At 35.8% G+C, this 14,425-nt stretch overlaps 1 protein-coding gene across 3 annotated transcripts in view; it reads right to left on the reverse strand.

The window, feature by feature from the left end:
* Positions 1–14,425, reverse strand: part of Sqor (Sulfide quinone oxidoreductase) — a 124,480-nt gene that overhangs the window by 55,051 nt on the left and 55,004 nt on the right. For all 3 annotated transcript variants that reach the window (XM_090413140.1, XM_090413141.1, XM_090413139.1), the window contains exon 4: positions 8,839–8,892. In XM_090413140.1, coding sequence (XP_090269266.1) covers positions 8,839–8,892 — 54 coding nt within the window. The remainder of the gene's footprint in view (positions 1–8,838; positions 8,893–14,425) is intronic.

Below are 14,425 nucleotides of genomic sequence, written 5' to 3' on the forward strand. Positions count from 1 at the left end.
TCGCAATCATTTATATTTTTCTTTAATAAAAGTAAGTATTGTTGGAAAGTTTTTATTGAACTTAACATGTCAATTAAATTTTTATCTCTAACTTGTAACTCTAAATTTAAATTGCTTAATTTCGTACAGAAATCTACTAAAAATGATAAGTGATAATCATAACCATCTTTTATCACTCAATTGTAGATAAATATCTCCATTTTCATCAAGAAAATGTTTTATATCGTTAATTAATACAAGAAATCTTTCTAAAAATTGACTTCTGCTGAGCCAGCGAACATTATTGTACAACAGAAGTTCCCTATCATCATCTGCCTGTAATTTAAATAACTGCCGTTGCAGGGCTTTTCCTCAAACAGAATTTACAATTTTAAATGTAATATCCAAAACATCTTTTGTGTTTAATCTTTTACTACAGAGTACTTGTTGGTGAATAATACAGTGGTACGTTAAAATATTTGGATATTTGTCATTGCTTTTACATAAGAAATGAAGCCTGATTTATTACCTATCATTGCAGGAGCACCATCAGTAGTAATAGACAAGCTTAAAAAGCAGAAGTTTATGTTGTTTCACAAATTCATTAAATGCTGAAAAAATGTCTTCTCTCCTAGTCCTTCCCAATAATGGTATAATTTTCAAAAGTTCTTCTTTACTTGAATAATCTTGAAATACCATTAACTGATTATATAGAGAAACCTGTGGAGAATTCATGACTAAGTTTAACACACGTAAACCACAGTAGTAGGTTTTTATTGTGTAAATATAATCATTTTCTCTATATAATCAAGTCTTATTCCTACACAGGGAAATGACAGCACAGAAGATGGACTTACTAGGCAAACTTCAACTGAAAAAGGTAAGCTAAGTGCCCGTATCTCTTTTTTAAAAAAGTGCAGACGCGATAAACTTATTCCAATGTTCGCTAAGCTAAAGGAAATTATTAAATCACCAAGCACCCATAAAATCTATCAAAAAGCAAGTCATTCACTACTTCTGAATCAGTTACGAGATGTCAAACATAAATTTGCAACAAATGATTAAAAAATTATAGAACTAGAAGCAGATTTGTCAAACATGCTAAATCAAGAATTGCTGCAAGTGATTATTAGTGTCTCAAAAAAACTCAGGGATCAAAGCTTTTGATAAAAGCAATATTAACCTACAGAAAAAATACCTAAACCTGCTAAATCGATCTAAGAAAAATATCAATAAATTACCGAACCGAAAAATGGGTGGTAAACTGATCCAACCGCCCACTAACAGAAGATGAATTAAATGTTCTAGCAAGAGGCCATAAATTTGCCATCACCCCTGAACATCTCCCATATCTAGATTTCATACACAACATTGAAAGAAACATCAAACATTGAAGCCAACAAACTTCGTTTTGAAATAACAAAAATATTTTTTGATGCCAAACCTTCAGTTTTAAACATTCCACCATCAGAATTGAAAGCTCTTACCTCCTTAAAACATAATAAAAACATCATCTTCACCAGAGCTGACAAAAGAAATACTACAGTGGTTCTTGATACTGTTTCATATGACTGGAAAATGAATCTACTACTCCGAGACTGAAATACCTATACGAAACTGGACTATGATCCCACAAAAATACAGCTGAAGAAACTGAAAACAAGCTACTCGATGAAGCAACATCGTTAGATGAAGAAACTTCAAAAAAACTCAAAACATACCATGCTAGACCTCTGAGAATATACAGTTTACCCAAGCTTAATAAAAACAACGTCCCACTCAGACCTGTCGTTGATACAATTAGCAGCCCGACTTACAAGTTATCAAAATTTCTATCAAACCTTCTCCGTCCCCACATAGGCCAGTCAACCTCTTCAATAAAAAACTCCACAGATTTTCACACCAAAATAAAAGACAACAAACTGCTGACAACAGACATGCTAATTAGCTTTGACATCATCTCTCTCTTCACCAATATCCCCCATAAAGAAACCGTAGACCTACTAAATCAAAAATTTCCATCAGACATTGTTGAACTGTTCAAATTTGTTATCACTTCTGGTTACTTCACATGGAAAGGAAAAATCTACAAGCAAGAGGAGGGAACAGCAATGGGGTTTCCCATGTCACCCAACTTGGCAGATCTGTTTATAAAACATCTAGAAGAAAAAATCCTCGCATTCAAACCCAAACCAAAGCTCTGACTTTGATATGTCGATAATATCTTTGCAGTCTGGAGTCATTCTGAACAAGAGCTACTGCAGATTTTAGAAAAAATCAACCTTCTTCATCCTTGCATCAGATTTACATTAGAAAGAGAATCCCCACAAGGCATCCCCTTTCTGGATTTACACATCCAAAGAAAAGAAGATGGTTCCATTTCCACCTCTGTTTATCGCAAACCGACATTTTCAGGTCGCTACATTCACAATACTTCAGCTCATCATCCCTCTCAAAAATTTGGCATCATTAAATCACTGGTAACCAGAGCACACAATTATGCTCCTCCTCTGAGGATTCTCTAAAACAAAAATTGGAAATAATCAAAAACACAGCCACTCTAAATGGTTACAATGTCAAAACAACTCAAAAAATCATCAGCAATTTCTCCACACTTCAACCTAGACAAGAACAACCCCATAGGATTCCCATACCTTATATCAAAGGCATCTCTGAATGGCTCTCGAAAATTAGGAAGAAATACAATCTTGCTGCCACCTTGCAACCCAGCAACCAGATCCAAAACTTGTTACCCTCACCTAAAGACAAACTTTCACCTATGCTACTACCTGGTGTATACAAGGTTCCATGCTCCTGTAAACTCTTCTATTTTGGACAGACAGGCAGATCAGTTTTTAAATGCATTTCGGAACATCAAGATCATATCTGCCTCATCAACCCGCATAAATCAGGCCTCGCTCAACACAGAGTGGAAAATCCAAACCATAAGATCCATTGGAAAAATACAAAACTTCTACACAGATTTTCATATAAATATGAACATTTATATAAAGAAAGTGCTGAAGCCCTACTCCACAGATCAAATCTAAACCGCAATGATGTTCTTGCCATCCCTAAAGTATGGAAAATTGTCATACAAAATTGTGCAAAATAATAACTTAACTGTAATTAATTTAATTTATGTAATTTAGTTCAGGCCGCAACGCACTACTGCACGCAAGTTGGATTCCTTTGTACATACACGCCCTTTCTTTTGTCATTCCTAGTATTGCCTTACTGTACTGATGTCCTAAGATATCTAGGACGAAATATTTACGCAATAAAAAACCTACTACTGTGGTTCACATGTATTAAACTTAGTCACCATTAACTGAGCAATATCAGTGAAGTCGTTTGATTCATCAAATTATAATGAAAATGCAACACACTGGTGAATGTCTGACATTAAACTGGCCTGGAAACTTTTCTCCAGCAATTGGAACTCTTCCTTTCGGCAATTTGAAACCTTGTCTGTGGCCTAGAAGTAGTCTCTCTCTAGCGACGTCTCGAACAGAGAAGCTCCTTTCTGGAAGCGAGAAACTCCTCTCAAGCAACGTGGATCCGGGCAGTCTCTCTGATGGCAACTCTGGACTGGGTGGCCTCCTCTCTGACAGCAATTCTGGAACCAGGACCCCTTCTGCTTGTTTCAGTCCCTTTTTATTAGGCCTTCTCTGAGACCTCGCATGAAGTTTGGCAACCCCTAAAGAATCGGTATGAGTCTTTCATCTTAAGTTTCAAGTTCGGCATGCCTTTTATTCTCCTCTGCTTTCTTTTGATTGTAAGTTGCCAGCCATCGGTAAGTTGTTTGAACTCTTTCTGACTGACTTTGGAGATATTTACACTTAGAGCCTGCAAGCCTTTCTCATACATACAAATTTCAATAACAATCTTTCTAATGCCACCATGTACAGCTTTGGCGACAAAAACATTGCCTTTGTTTTTAACACTCTGACATATTCTTATTAAAGCAGCATATACAATTAGCTTCAAAAGAGTTATTTACAAAAACATCTAATACAAACTATACCAAGACAAACAAAGTTTATTTTTTTTTACAATATTCATATGGGACTTAACCTAAGTAAAAAATCTATGTAATGTGCTTTGGAATATTTAATATATTTAAGCTACAATCAAGCTTTTACACTTTGCTTATAATCATATTCACTCGGCTCACAGTTTGACTTTCACTGATCCAAATTAATTCATTTACCTGGACTTATAATAAAATTACTGATTTGACAATTTTAACGAAAAGTAAATAAACAATAGCAATACACTTAAAGCGAATTAAAAATAATACAAAATAATGATAAATAAAATATTATGTTTTCAGTTTTAATTAAATTTCTAAGTAAGGAGGAATACAAAAGAGATTGACTGGTTGAATACCCCTGCCATATGAGAAGGAAAAGCAATGTCGGTGATACATTCATTTTCACTCAATTGCAAAGCAGTAGTCAAATAAGATAAGAAAGAACATTTTAGAAAGACTTCCTTAATGCTATGTGATTTCTCTACATATTGTTCCCTCTCATCATATCCGACTATTAGCCAAGTTAATAAAGTCAATAAACTGATTGATAATATTTTCAGTTGGGATGAAGAATTAAAGAAAAAAAAAAAAAATCAACTAACGCCTTTTATTCCCTAATAGGGAGCAGGCGAGGCCTTTATACCCTATCTAGCTTTTGGAGACTGAATGGAAGAATTAAAGAAAAAACTAAAAATTTTTCATGCTCATCTTCCTAGATTACATGGTCCTTCAAAGATTCATAAACCAGGTAGTCCATTAAGAGCCATAATCAATTGTATCAGCTGTCCCACATAAAAAGTTTCTACATATTTGTTTATGCTATTATCTTCATTTAACGGAAAATCTACTCACATCAAGAACTCCCTAGATTTTAAAATAAAAATTTTGTAATCTACATTTAGAACCTTCAGATATTTTATTTAGTCTTGATATAGTATCCCTTTTCACAAACATTCCTTTGGTTCAAAATATTATTAATTTACTTAAAGATTTTCCCTCCTGATATCAAACTTTTTAATCTTGTAATCCATTCTGATTATTTCAGTGTACAGACAAATTATACTACTACTTCTTCTGCAGCTTGTCCCACCTAAGTGGAGTCGCTGTTTGCAGTGATCTCCTCCACATCCTGCTGTCTTGGGCTACAACCACATCCAAGTTCTTCATCCTCAAGTCCTCCTCCACCAGCTCCCTCCATCACTTCTTTGGCTGCATGCACTTCCTCCTCCCCTGCACTTCCATCTGCATGACCTTTCTTCCCACATAACTCGTCCTCCCTCCTCATCACATGACCAAACCATCTCAACCTTCTCCTGTATCTTTGCTCCTGAGTTTGTAACTTTCACCGTTCCCCTTACATGGTCATTTCTCAGATGATCCTTTCTGATCACCACACATCCACCTAAGCATTCTCATTTCTCTGCTACCTCCATCCTGCTGATGTTATCTTTCCTCAGGGTCACAGTTTCCATAGCATACGTCATAGCTGGTTCACTACTGTCCTGTAGATTTTGCCTTTTAGATTGATCAGCACCCTCATCGCATAGCACTCCAGCCATCTCTCTCTCCAGTTCCTCCATCCTGCTTGTATCCTGCATCCCACTTCCTTCTCAGCCTCTCCATCCTCTTTCACTGTTGAACCTAAGTATCTAAAGTCTCTAACCTTCCTGATGACATTTCCTTCCAGCTCCAGATCTGTCTCCTAGCTGCCATCCACTTTGCAACACATATACTCTGTCTTGTTTCTGCTCAGTCTCATACCTCTCTCTTCCAGTACTGTTCTTAATCTTTCCAGTTTAGCTGCCACTTCTCTTGATTCTGCACACAGCAGAATATCATCTGCATACAACATTATTCAAGGCACATCTTCTCTCACCTCCTCCACCACAATATTAAACAGGAACAGACTCAATGCTGACCCTCAATGCAAGCCAACTGTCACTTGAAAACTTTCTGTCTCTCCCAGGCAGATCCAAACTCTTGTCTTCACATTTCTGTACATCTCCTGCACCAACCTGAGATATTTCTCCAGAACCTTCTTCTCCCTCAGACACCTCCAGACTTCTTGCCTTGGCACTCACAAGACAAATTATACTAACAAGTATAATTTGAAGGAAAAGCCATGGGTAGTCTTCTCTCTCTCTCCTTCTCTTGCAAATTACTACATGTTGAATTTTCAAGATCATCTTCTTAAAGATATTCTCCTAAAGTATAGGTATGCAGATTATTATTATGATGATGATGATGCAGGCCTCAATGGAGTCAAAAGACTCATCGTGGGAGGTCCTTAAATAGATGATCTATTTACAACATGGACAGATTTGTTTGATTTAAAACTTCAAAAATAAATACGATTCATCTTACTTTGGATAGCCTGGCAGATCTGCAGTAATCATAACATAAATCTTATATCTGGTACCATGAACAAGAACATGTGTGGCTTAACAGAATATGCCATTTCGACTATGTAAAAGTTTAGTTTTCTTCCAAAAAGACTATGTTTAGTTAAGATGGTATATTCTGCTAAGCCAGACTGTTCTTATTCATGGTACTGGATATAAGATTTATGTTCTTCATGATGGATGGCTGCAGATCTGCCAGGCTATCCAAAGTAAGACAAACCTCAGGAGCATGGGATCTGGTAAGACATCCTCAAGATTGAGTGACAAAAGCTTGTTGAAAACGTCTTAATACTACAATATTAAGAGGTTTAGATGTTTAGCTACATGTTATATGTTCCACTCCCTTATAATATAAGGGAGTAGAATCCTACAATAGATCTGGAGACTGGTTGTATAAAGCTGTTAAAGGCTTTCTTAATAAAAGATTCGTTAAAGCCATTTTTCATAAAAGCAGATCTGATATAATTCAATTCTTGTTGTTGTAAAAGGTCTTCAGGGGAACAAATATTATGAGCACAATGGAACAGAGTTTTAATAGTTCCAATCTTTTGACTAAGATGATAACGAGAATTAGCATGGATATAATGATTGGTATGAGTTTGTTTTCTAAAAATAAAAAACTGTAAACTACCATCTTGTTGATGCAGAAATAAAATATCTAAAAAAGCTAGTTAATTCCTTATAGAGCACTTATAAAGAGAGTTATGAGACTTTTCTACACTGACCAGGCAGATCTGATAGCCTTCGGCTATCCTCTTTATGGGAAATATTATTATATCATTTTTATGAAAGTTCCTCATTATTATATTATTGTAATTTTTTTAAATAATTTGAAATTTTAATTACCATCTGTTGTCCTATTAATGTTATAGTGGTACTTTTCGAAAATGATTCTTTTTATTGGAATTTTATATTGTGCTTTATTATCAATGTACTGAGGATGCCTATGATACACATGAAAAAATTTACAGATTTTTGATTTTAAGGAAATCTATGTTATCTAGATAGCATAGAGCCCTGAACACATTTCTCAGGGTAGCTTAGACTACACTATGTCATGGAAATAAATGTAAATGAAAATAAGATGCTACAATTCATTCAGTTATTATAATATTATATACATAAAAATTACATAATCAAAAGAAAGTTATGAAAAACAAACATTGGCTCATGAATATATCCATAAACATAAACATAAAAATTATATTATTATTTTAATAATAAAATCACAACTTTCCAGAATTTGTTCTGTTTAGTTTCAGAATTTTACACTGATAATTTTAAATACTAGATGTGGTAATTCCAAGTCAACCTCAGGGAATGGTATTTATGCAGTGGCAAATATCAGATGGGAAAAAATTAAAATGAATTTTAATTTTTTCTGAAATCATCCATAAGGTTTGTTAGCATAGTAGTACACTACAGTTTGTTTCTCAAATGTTTTTCCAGAAGAGGTAAACAAGATAATGCTGGAGTTATCAACATCACTACATTACTTGCAGACCAAAGGACTAATAAATTTCACACACACAACTGAATGAACTGGTAACAAAACAGTCAAACACAGAAATTTCAAATCATCATACAAATGTTAAAGCCATAGTTGCTTATATCTGAAAAAGTAGCAAGTGAATTGTTCATTATTAAGTCACAGCATGCCTGATAATACCATACTTCCACATTTCTCCAACAGTCATGTTGCATACACATCAGTTTCCTGAGGAATGTGCTACCGTACTATCTAACAGAGCTAATCTCAAGAATTAATCTACTAATTAATTATGATTTTTATTTTGATACACATTTTTGATATGCTAAAAAAATATGAATGGCAATAAAATGTGTTTCTGAACTGATCGTAGGGTATGACTCTTTTTTTATTAATTAATTTATTTATTTTTAACTCCTAGGCCTGTTCTTCTGAGTTTAGAGAAAATTGGAATTTACAAAATTGAAGATGAGTACAAGCTTATTCAATTCACTTATACCATATGGGGTGATTACACTTCAAGAACAAGATGAAAGGTCCCCATTTTGAAACTAGTAAACAATCAAAGAACTGTGACAGCAGTCATAAATGAGCTAACAGAAGAGGACTTCCAATCCTGTTATACTACATGGAAGGAACATTGGAACTGGTGCATTTCATGCAAAATGACCACAATATATCAGATGATTAATTGAATACATGATTTTATACAAATTTTTTTTCTGTTAGACCATTTATTACCACAGCTAATGACATAAAAATGAACAAAATGGCAATAAATCAAATTGTTGATACAACCCCAAATGCCTAAAACAAAAAAAAATGGTCTTAGATATGCATAATAGGAATAATCTTGGTTTTTATAAAATGAAAGATTAATACAAGAACAAAGCTAACTATACTTACTATGGAGAAATTGTAGCTATACTCACCCTTTGAAAATCCAATTCCATTCCCAGAGCAACTATTAGATATTCATAAGTTATCTAAAATAAAATAAAAATGATTAAACTAATTTTCTGCTACTGTCTGTGCAGCACAAAATAATTTTCTACTCATAAGCAATTCATCATATGTGTTTATCAGAAGATTTACAATGGCCAACACTTGTATATTAAATAACACATATAACATGTGTTTATACGAAGAGAAATATGTTAACACATAGTATTTCTCTTCATTTAGAGGGCATTTTTATTTTCTAATTTTTAACTCAATCTGTGACAAACAGATATTCATATGTTCATAAAATGTATTACAACTATTGTGAGATGCTTTTAATTCAAAATACAAATAAATTATAAATGCAATAATCATAAAAAAATTTGCAAACTGACAATTTATAATTGACACTGCATCAGCTAAATAGAGTAAATAACAAACCACAATTAGAATAATTAAACTGTTCTCAAAAAAAGTAGCATTGAACAATATAACAAAATTTAATTACAAAACAAAATAGTATTTTATGATCTTATTTCAATAATTTAGTGTTGTCGTATTCCAGTTAGTAACAGAAACTAAAAAGCTTCTATGTTGATATCAAACTATTAAATGAAAGGATAATAAATATCTGTTGTTTCATAACTAGTTAAGCAAAACATATTTACTTTTGAAACTCTGAAGGTTTATTTGGCAATAAAATCATTTATAATAATTTTTGGTTTAATAGAATAACTACTACTTCAACAATAGAGAGTTGAAGAGACTATGACAATTAAACAAAGTGAAAGAGTGGATGAGATGACTGGTGGGTAAAAATAACCTGAGATGTAGTGTGAATTGGCTAGCAAGAGATTTGAAGTTTATACTTGAGGTTATATATGCACAAAATGTAGGCAATGGAAGAACTTAGTGAGTTAGATAATACCATAACTGACCTCGTCGCGTTCAGGGGCAGGAGAATCTCAACCAAGAGAGAAGAGTAGTGTAATAGAGGGTGAGAATAACAAGCAAAATATAAATGAAAAAATAAGAGTGGGGAGTGGAAAGCTTGAATAATTGTGAAGTTTTCAGAGATGGTCTTAATTGGGAGGATGTGACTAACTTACAGAGAGAGAGAAAGATGAGCTGAAAGAGAAGGTGGGATGTCTTGGGAATGAGATGAGAAGTACGAAAGATTAGATGGCGAATGGAAGAGATGAATGCAAGGCAAATCAGAGTAGGAGAGAGAGAATGAGAGAAACATGAGAATGACAGAAAAGGAGAGAATAGAAACAGTAGAAGAGGAAAGAATAGAAACAGTAGAAGAGAGGGAACGAGAGAGAAAGAGAGTTATGGGAATGATAGATGAGTAGAGAATGGAAACAGTTGGAGAGAAGGAATGAGAAGAATGCGGGAGAATGCTGGAACCAGGGATAGAGTGATGCCAGGACAGCAGATAAGTAGGGAAACAGGAGAGAAAGTATTAGAAGAGAGAGAGAGAGAGAGAGAGTGAGGGATGCAGGTGAGCAATCATGCAACAGAGTGGCAAGAGGTGTGATGTCTGGAGACTCGATGATCCATGGTGTGCAAGATATGTCAGAGGAATGTTTGCCTGGAGGAACAATAGAAAATGTGGCTATGGCAATTAAGTGGGGTGAAAGGGTGAATGGGATGATTGTGATGGTGGGCACGAACGACTTGAGAGGCAGTGTAAATAGGGTGGCGAGAGATCTGACATTCATGCTTGAGGTTGTACAAAAGTAAACGTAGAGAGGAAAGATAGTGTGTGTTACCCAGGTGTGATAATGATGAGCTGAGCAGAAAAGCAGTAATAATGAATAGCATAATAGCCAGAATGTGTGAGAAGAGAGGATTGAAATATGTAGATGGTTGGAGGGCATTAGAGGATAGAAAAGAAATGTGTGCAAGAGACCGCCTGCATTTGAATGAGGAAGAACGTAAGCATCTGAAAAGGTTGCTGTTTTCTGAACGAGTCAGTGTAGAGAAATTAGAATTCACAGGGTGGATGCAGCAGGGGTGGCCTCTTGTGGGAATGAGTGTTTGGGAGAATGGGGGATGACATTAGGTAATGATGAGTCCAGTGGAGTCTGGAGGGGATAATGACAGATATAGAAGCAGTGACATTTTTATGCTTTATGCTAATGCCAGAAGTATCCAAAATAAAGGAGAAAAACTGATGGCATTGATAGCATCAGCTTGGCCAAAGATTATTGGGATTGTGGTTGATGGAAGATGATATAATAACAGGAATAGAAGTGGCAAGGTACAGCATTTTTTGAAAGCATAGGAAGGGAAAATGCAGTGGTGAGTACTGCTTATGATAAGTGATGACTTATGTCCTCTAAGAGTGGAGTCTTTGGAAAGCAGTGCCACTAATTGTTTTGAATGGAGTGAGGTAGAGGTGACCAAGACAGAATATTTAATGGGATGTTGCTACAAGCCAAAGAGCACAGAGGGTGGGGAAAAGGAGATGTTTAGGCAGTTGAGCTTGGCAAGTGCAAGAAGAATGATTGTTATGGGAGATTTTAACTAAAGAAGTATAAGTTGGGAAGAGGAAAATGCATGTAGTAATAAGGGAATGGAATTTCAAGAATTATTGAGGGACAAATGTCTCAGGCAACATGTAATAGAGGGAACAAGAGGTTCAAGAGTTTTGGATTTGGCCATAGCATCAGAAGGGTGATAATAACTGAGATGACATTTCTACCCCCCCACACACACACTCAGTTGGAGAGAGAGTGACCATGTGATTTTTGACTTGAAAAATGATTAGATATGCAAGAGTATCAAAGAAAAGGGAACATATGTGGAATTATAATAATCTTAGATATCAACTTGGGACAGTTCCATGGAGGGCGGAATTGAAAGGCCAGGATATCATTAGTGCTTGGGAAATTGTGAATGAATATTTGTTAGCAGCAATAGTACACTGTATTCCACGAGTGAAGAAGTGGACAAAATTTGATGTAAAGTGGATGACAAACAATATCAAACATGAACTGCAGGTGTAAAAGAGGTTATGTAAGAGATATAAGGAAAGGGGTGTAGATGCATGAAGAATAGAAGACTCAGGCCAAGGAGAGCGACTAGTATGGTAAGGAAGGCCAAACTGGAATATGAGAAGATATTGGCACTAAGATTCATAGAAAATCCTAAGGAATTTTTTAGATATGTGGCCAGTAGGAGGAGAAATGATTGTGGAAGAATAACATTGTGGGATAAAAATGGGAATAGAGTGACTGATGCAGAGGATATAGTAGAGTTGTTCAATAAACACTTTATTGGAGTATTTCATCCTGGAGAAGTAGGTTTTGATACTGGAGGGATAGGGCAGATTTGAGTTTAGAAGTGCAAGAGGAGAGTGTGTTCCAAATACTGAGTACTCTGGATGTGAGTAAAGCTGTGGGACTGGATGGTATTTCACCACGGGTTTTGAGAGAATGTGCTAAAGAACTGACAGCTCGATTGACCTGGCTTTTCAGTGAAAGTCTGGCTACTGGAAAGGTACCCAAGGAATGAAAGGAAGGTAAGATAGTACCATTGCATGAGGGCAGTAGCAGACTGCATATGTCTAATTATAGGCCAGTTCGTGTTTCATCAGTAGTTGTTAAGATTTTGAAGAAATTAGTGAGGGAACACATACAGCATTGGGCAGATGAGGGTGATATTATCTGTGAGAGTCAACATGGATTTGTTAAGGGGAGTTCTTGCTTTAGTAATATGTTTGCCTTTTATAATAAAGTGACAAGAGCAGTTGATGAGGCGAAAGGCATATACTGCCATTTTTTTGGATTTCGCAAAGGCATTTGACAGGGTGCCACATGATAAGCTGAGATTTAAGTTGCAGCACATGGGTTTAGATGTCAGGTTAGTCAACTGGATTCAGGATTGGCTGCCTGATAGGTATCAGAGATGTATCTGGTGGAGCAATATCAAGGAGGCAGAAGGTTACAAGTGGGGTCCCATAAGGCTCAGTACTAGGACCACTATTGTTTAAATCAATGACATTGTCAATGGATTGCAGGGGGATATTCAGTTGTTTGCAGATGATGTGAATCTGGGAAGGGTGATTAGTAATAGTGCAGATGTGGCAGTCCATCAGAAAATTTGAATAAACTAGACAGATGGGCAAATGAATGGGGTATCGGTTTAATGCAGCAAAATGTAGTCTTGAAGTTTGGGATACATCGATTGGAGGAGCTGTACTGGAGGAAGTAGGGAGACAAGAGATCTGGGGGGGGGGGTGATGATTGATAGAAAACTGAAATTCAGGGAACATATTGCAAAGGTGGTGAAGGTAACCCAGAGAATTGCTGCAATACTGAGAAGGACACTGACCTGCAGAGATAAAAAGAGTTATCGTTCCATCGTATAAGAACCTGATCAGACCACACTTAGACTATTGTTTTCAAATTTGGCCCCTAGGATTTGAACGGGATAAATTAACTGTGGAAAGGGTACAGAGGAAGATAACAAAGATGGTTTCAGGACTATACAATGTTATTTATGAGGATCCACTGAGGGAATGTGGATTGCATTGTTTGGTAGATAGAAGAAGGAGAGGTGATATGATTGAGACTTTTAAACTTTTGAGAGATAGTTACAGGGTTGACACTGGGGAGTTCTTTCGTTTGGTGGAACAGCAGGAAAGGAGCGATGACAAGGGGCCATCTCTGGAAGTTACGAAAGGAAGCTGTGAGCAAGAGGGTGAGGAGTGGTTTCTTTGCATGGAGGGTGGTTGAACCATGGAATGTGCTGTCTGATAGAGTGGTGAGAGCAAGAACAGTCAATGAGTTCAATTAGTGGTATGATAGACTTTGTGTTTCCTATGAAGAACCTCCCACGATGAGTCTTTTGACTCCATTGAGACCTGAATTATAATAATGATTATTATTATGTGGCAGAAGAGTGCAAGAGAGAAGAGAGTAAGTATGTTACCTAGATATGATAATCCAGAGTTGAGGACAAGAGCATCAATAATGAATGGCATGAGAGTAAGAATGTGTAAAAAAAAGAGGCTGAATTATGTGGATGCTTGGAGTACATTTGAGGACAGAAGAAAGCTGTGTGTTGTTCTTGGGGAAAGTAAGAAAATTAGATGGAAATTAGATTTTTTGGGGTTGATGAAAGCAGTGGTACTCCCTTGCAGGAATAGACTGGGAAGATGAGAGAAAATATGGTGTTATGCAAAGTCAAATGGAACCTGAAGGAATTTAAAAGTGCACTAAAAACCCAAAAAGAATGAGAAAGGACCTGGATTAGATGGTATAACAGCAGAATTAATTAAACATGGAGGGAAACAACTGTTAAATATCTGTAATACAGCTAGAGCTACATCCAATATTCCATGACATTGGAGTGAAGTGAAGTGAAGGCCTAATAATACCAATACCCAAAAAAGCAATATGAACAATCAGAAAATTAAAGAGAAATCACATTACTTCCTCCCACACTGAAAATCTATAACAGCATGCTTCTAAACTAAATTGAACCATATGTAACACCACTTCTACTCAAAAATTAAACAGGTCTCTTGAAAAACAGAAGCACGAACACATCCACTGCCTTAGAAGG

Source organism: Typopeltis vanoorti, chromosome 23 (assembly GCF_054136105.1).
Source record: "Typopeltis vanoorti isolate ZY-2024b chromosome 23, IOZ_Tvanoo_1.0, whole genome shotgun sequence".
Taxonomy (NCBI): domain Eukaryota; kingdom Metazoa; phylum Arthropoda; class Arachnida; order Uropygi; family Thelyphonidae; genus Typopeltis; species Typopeltis vanoorti.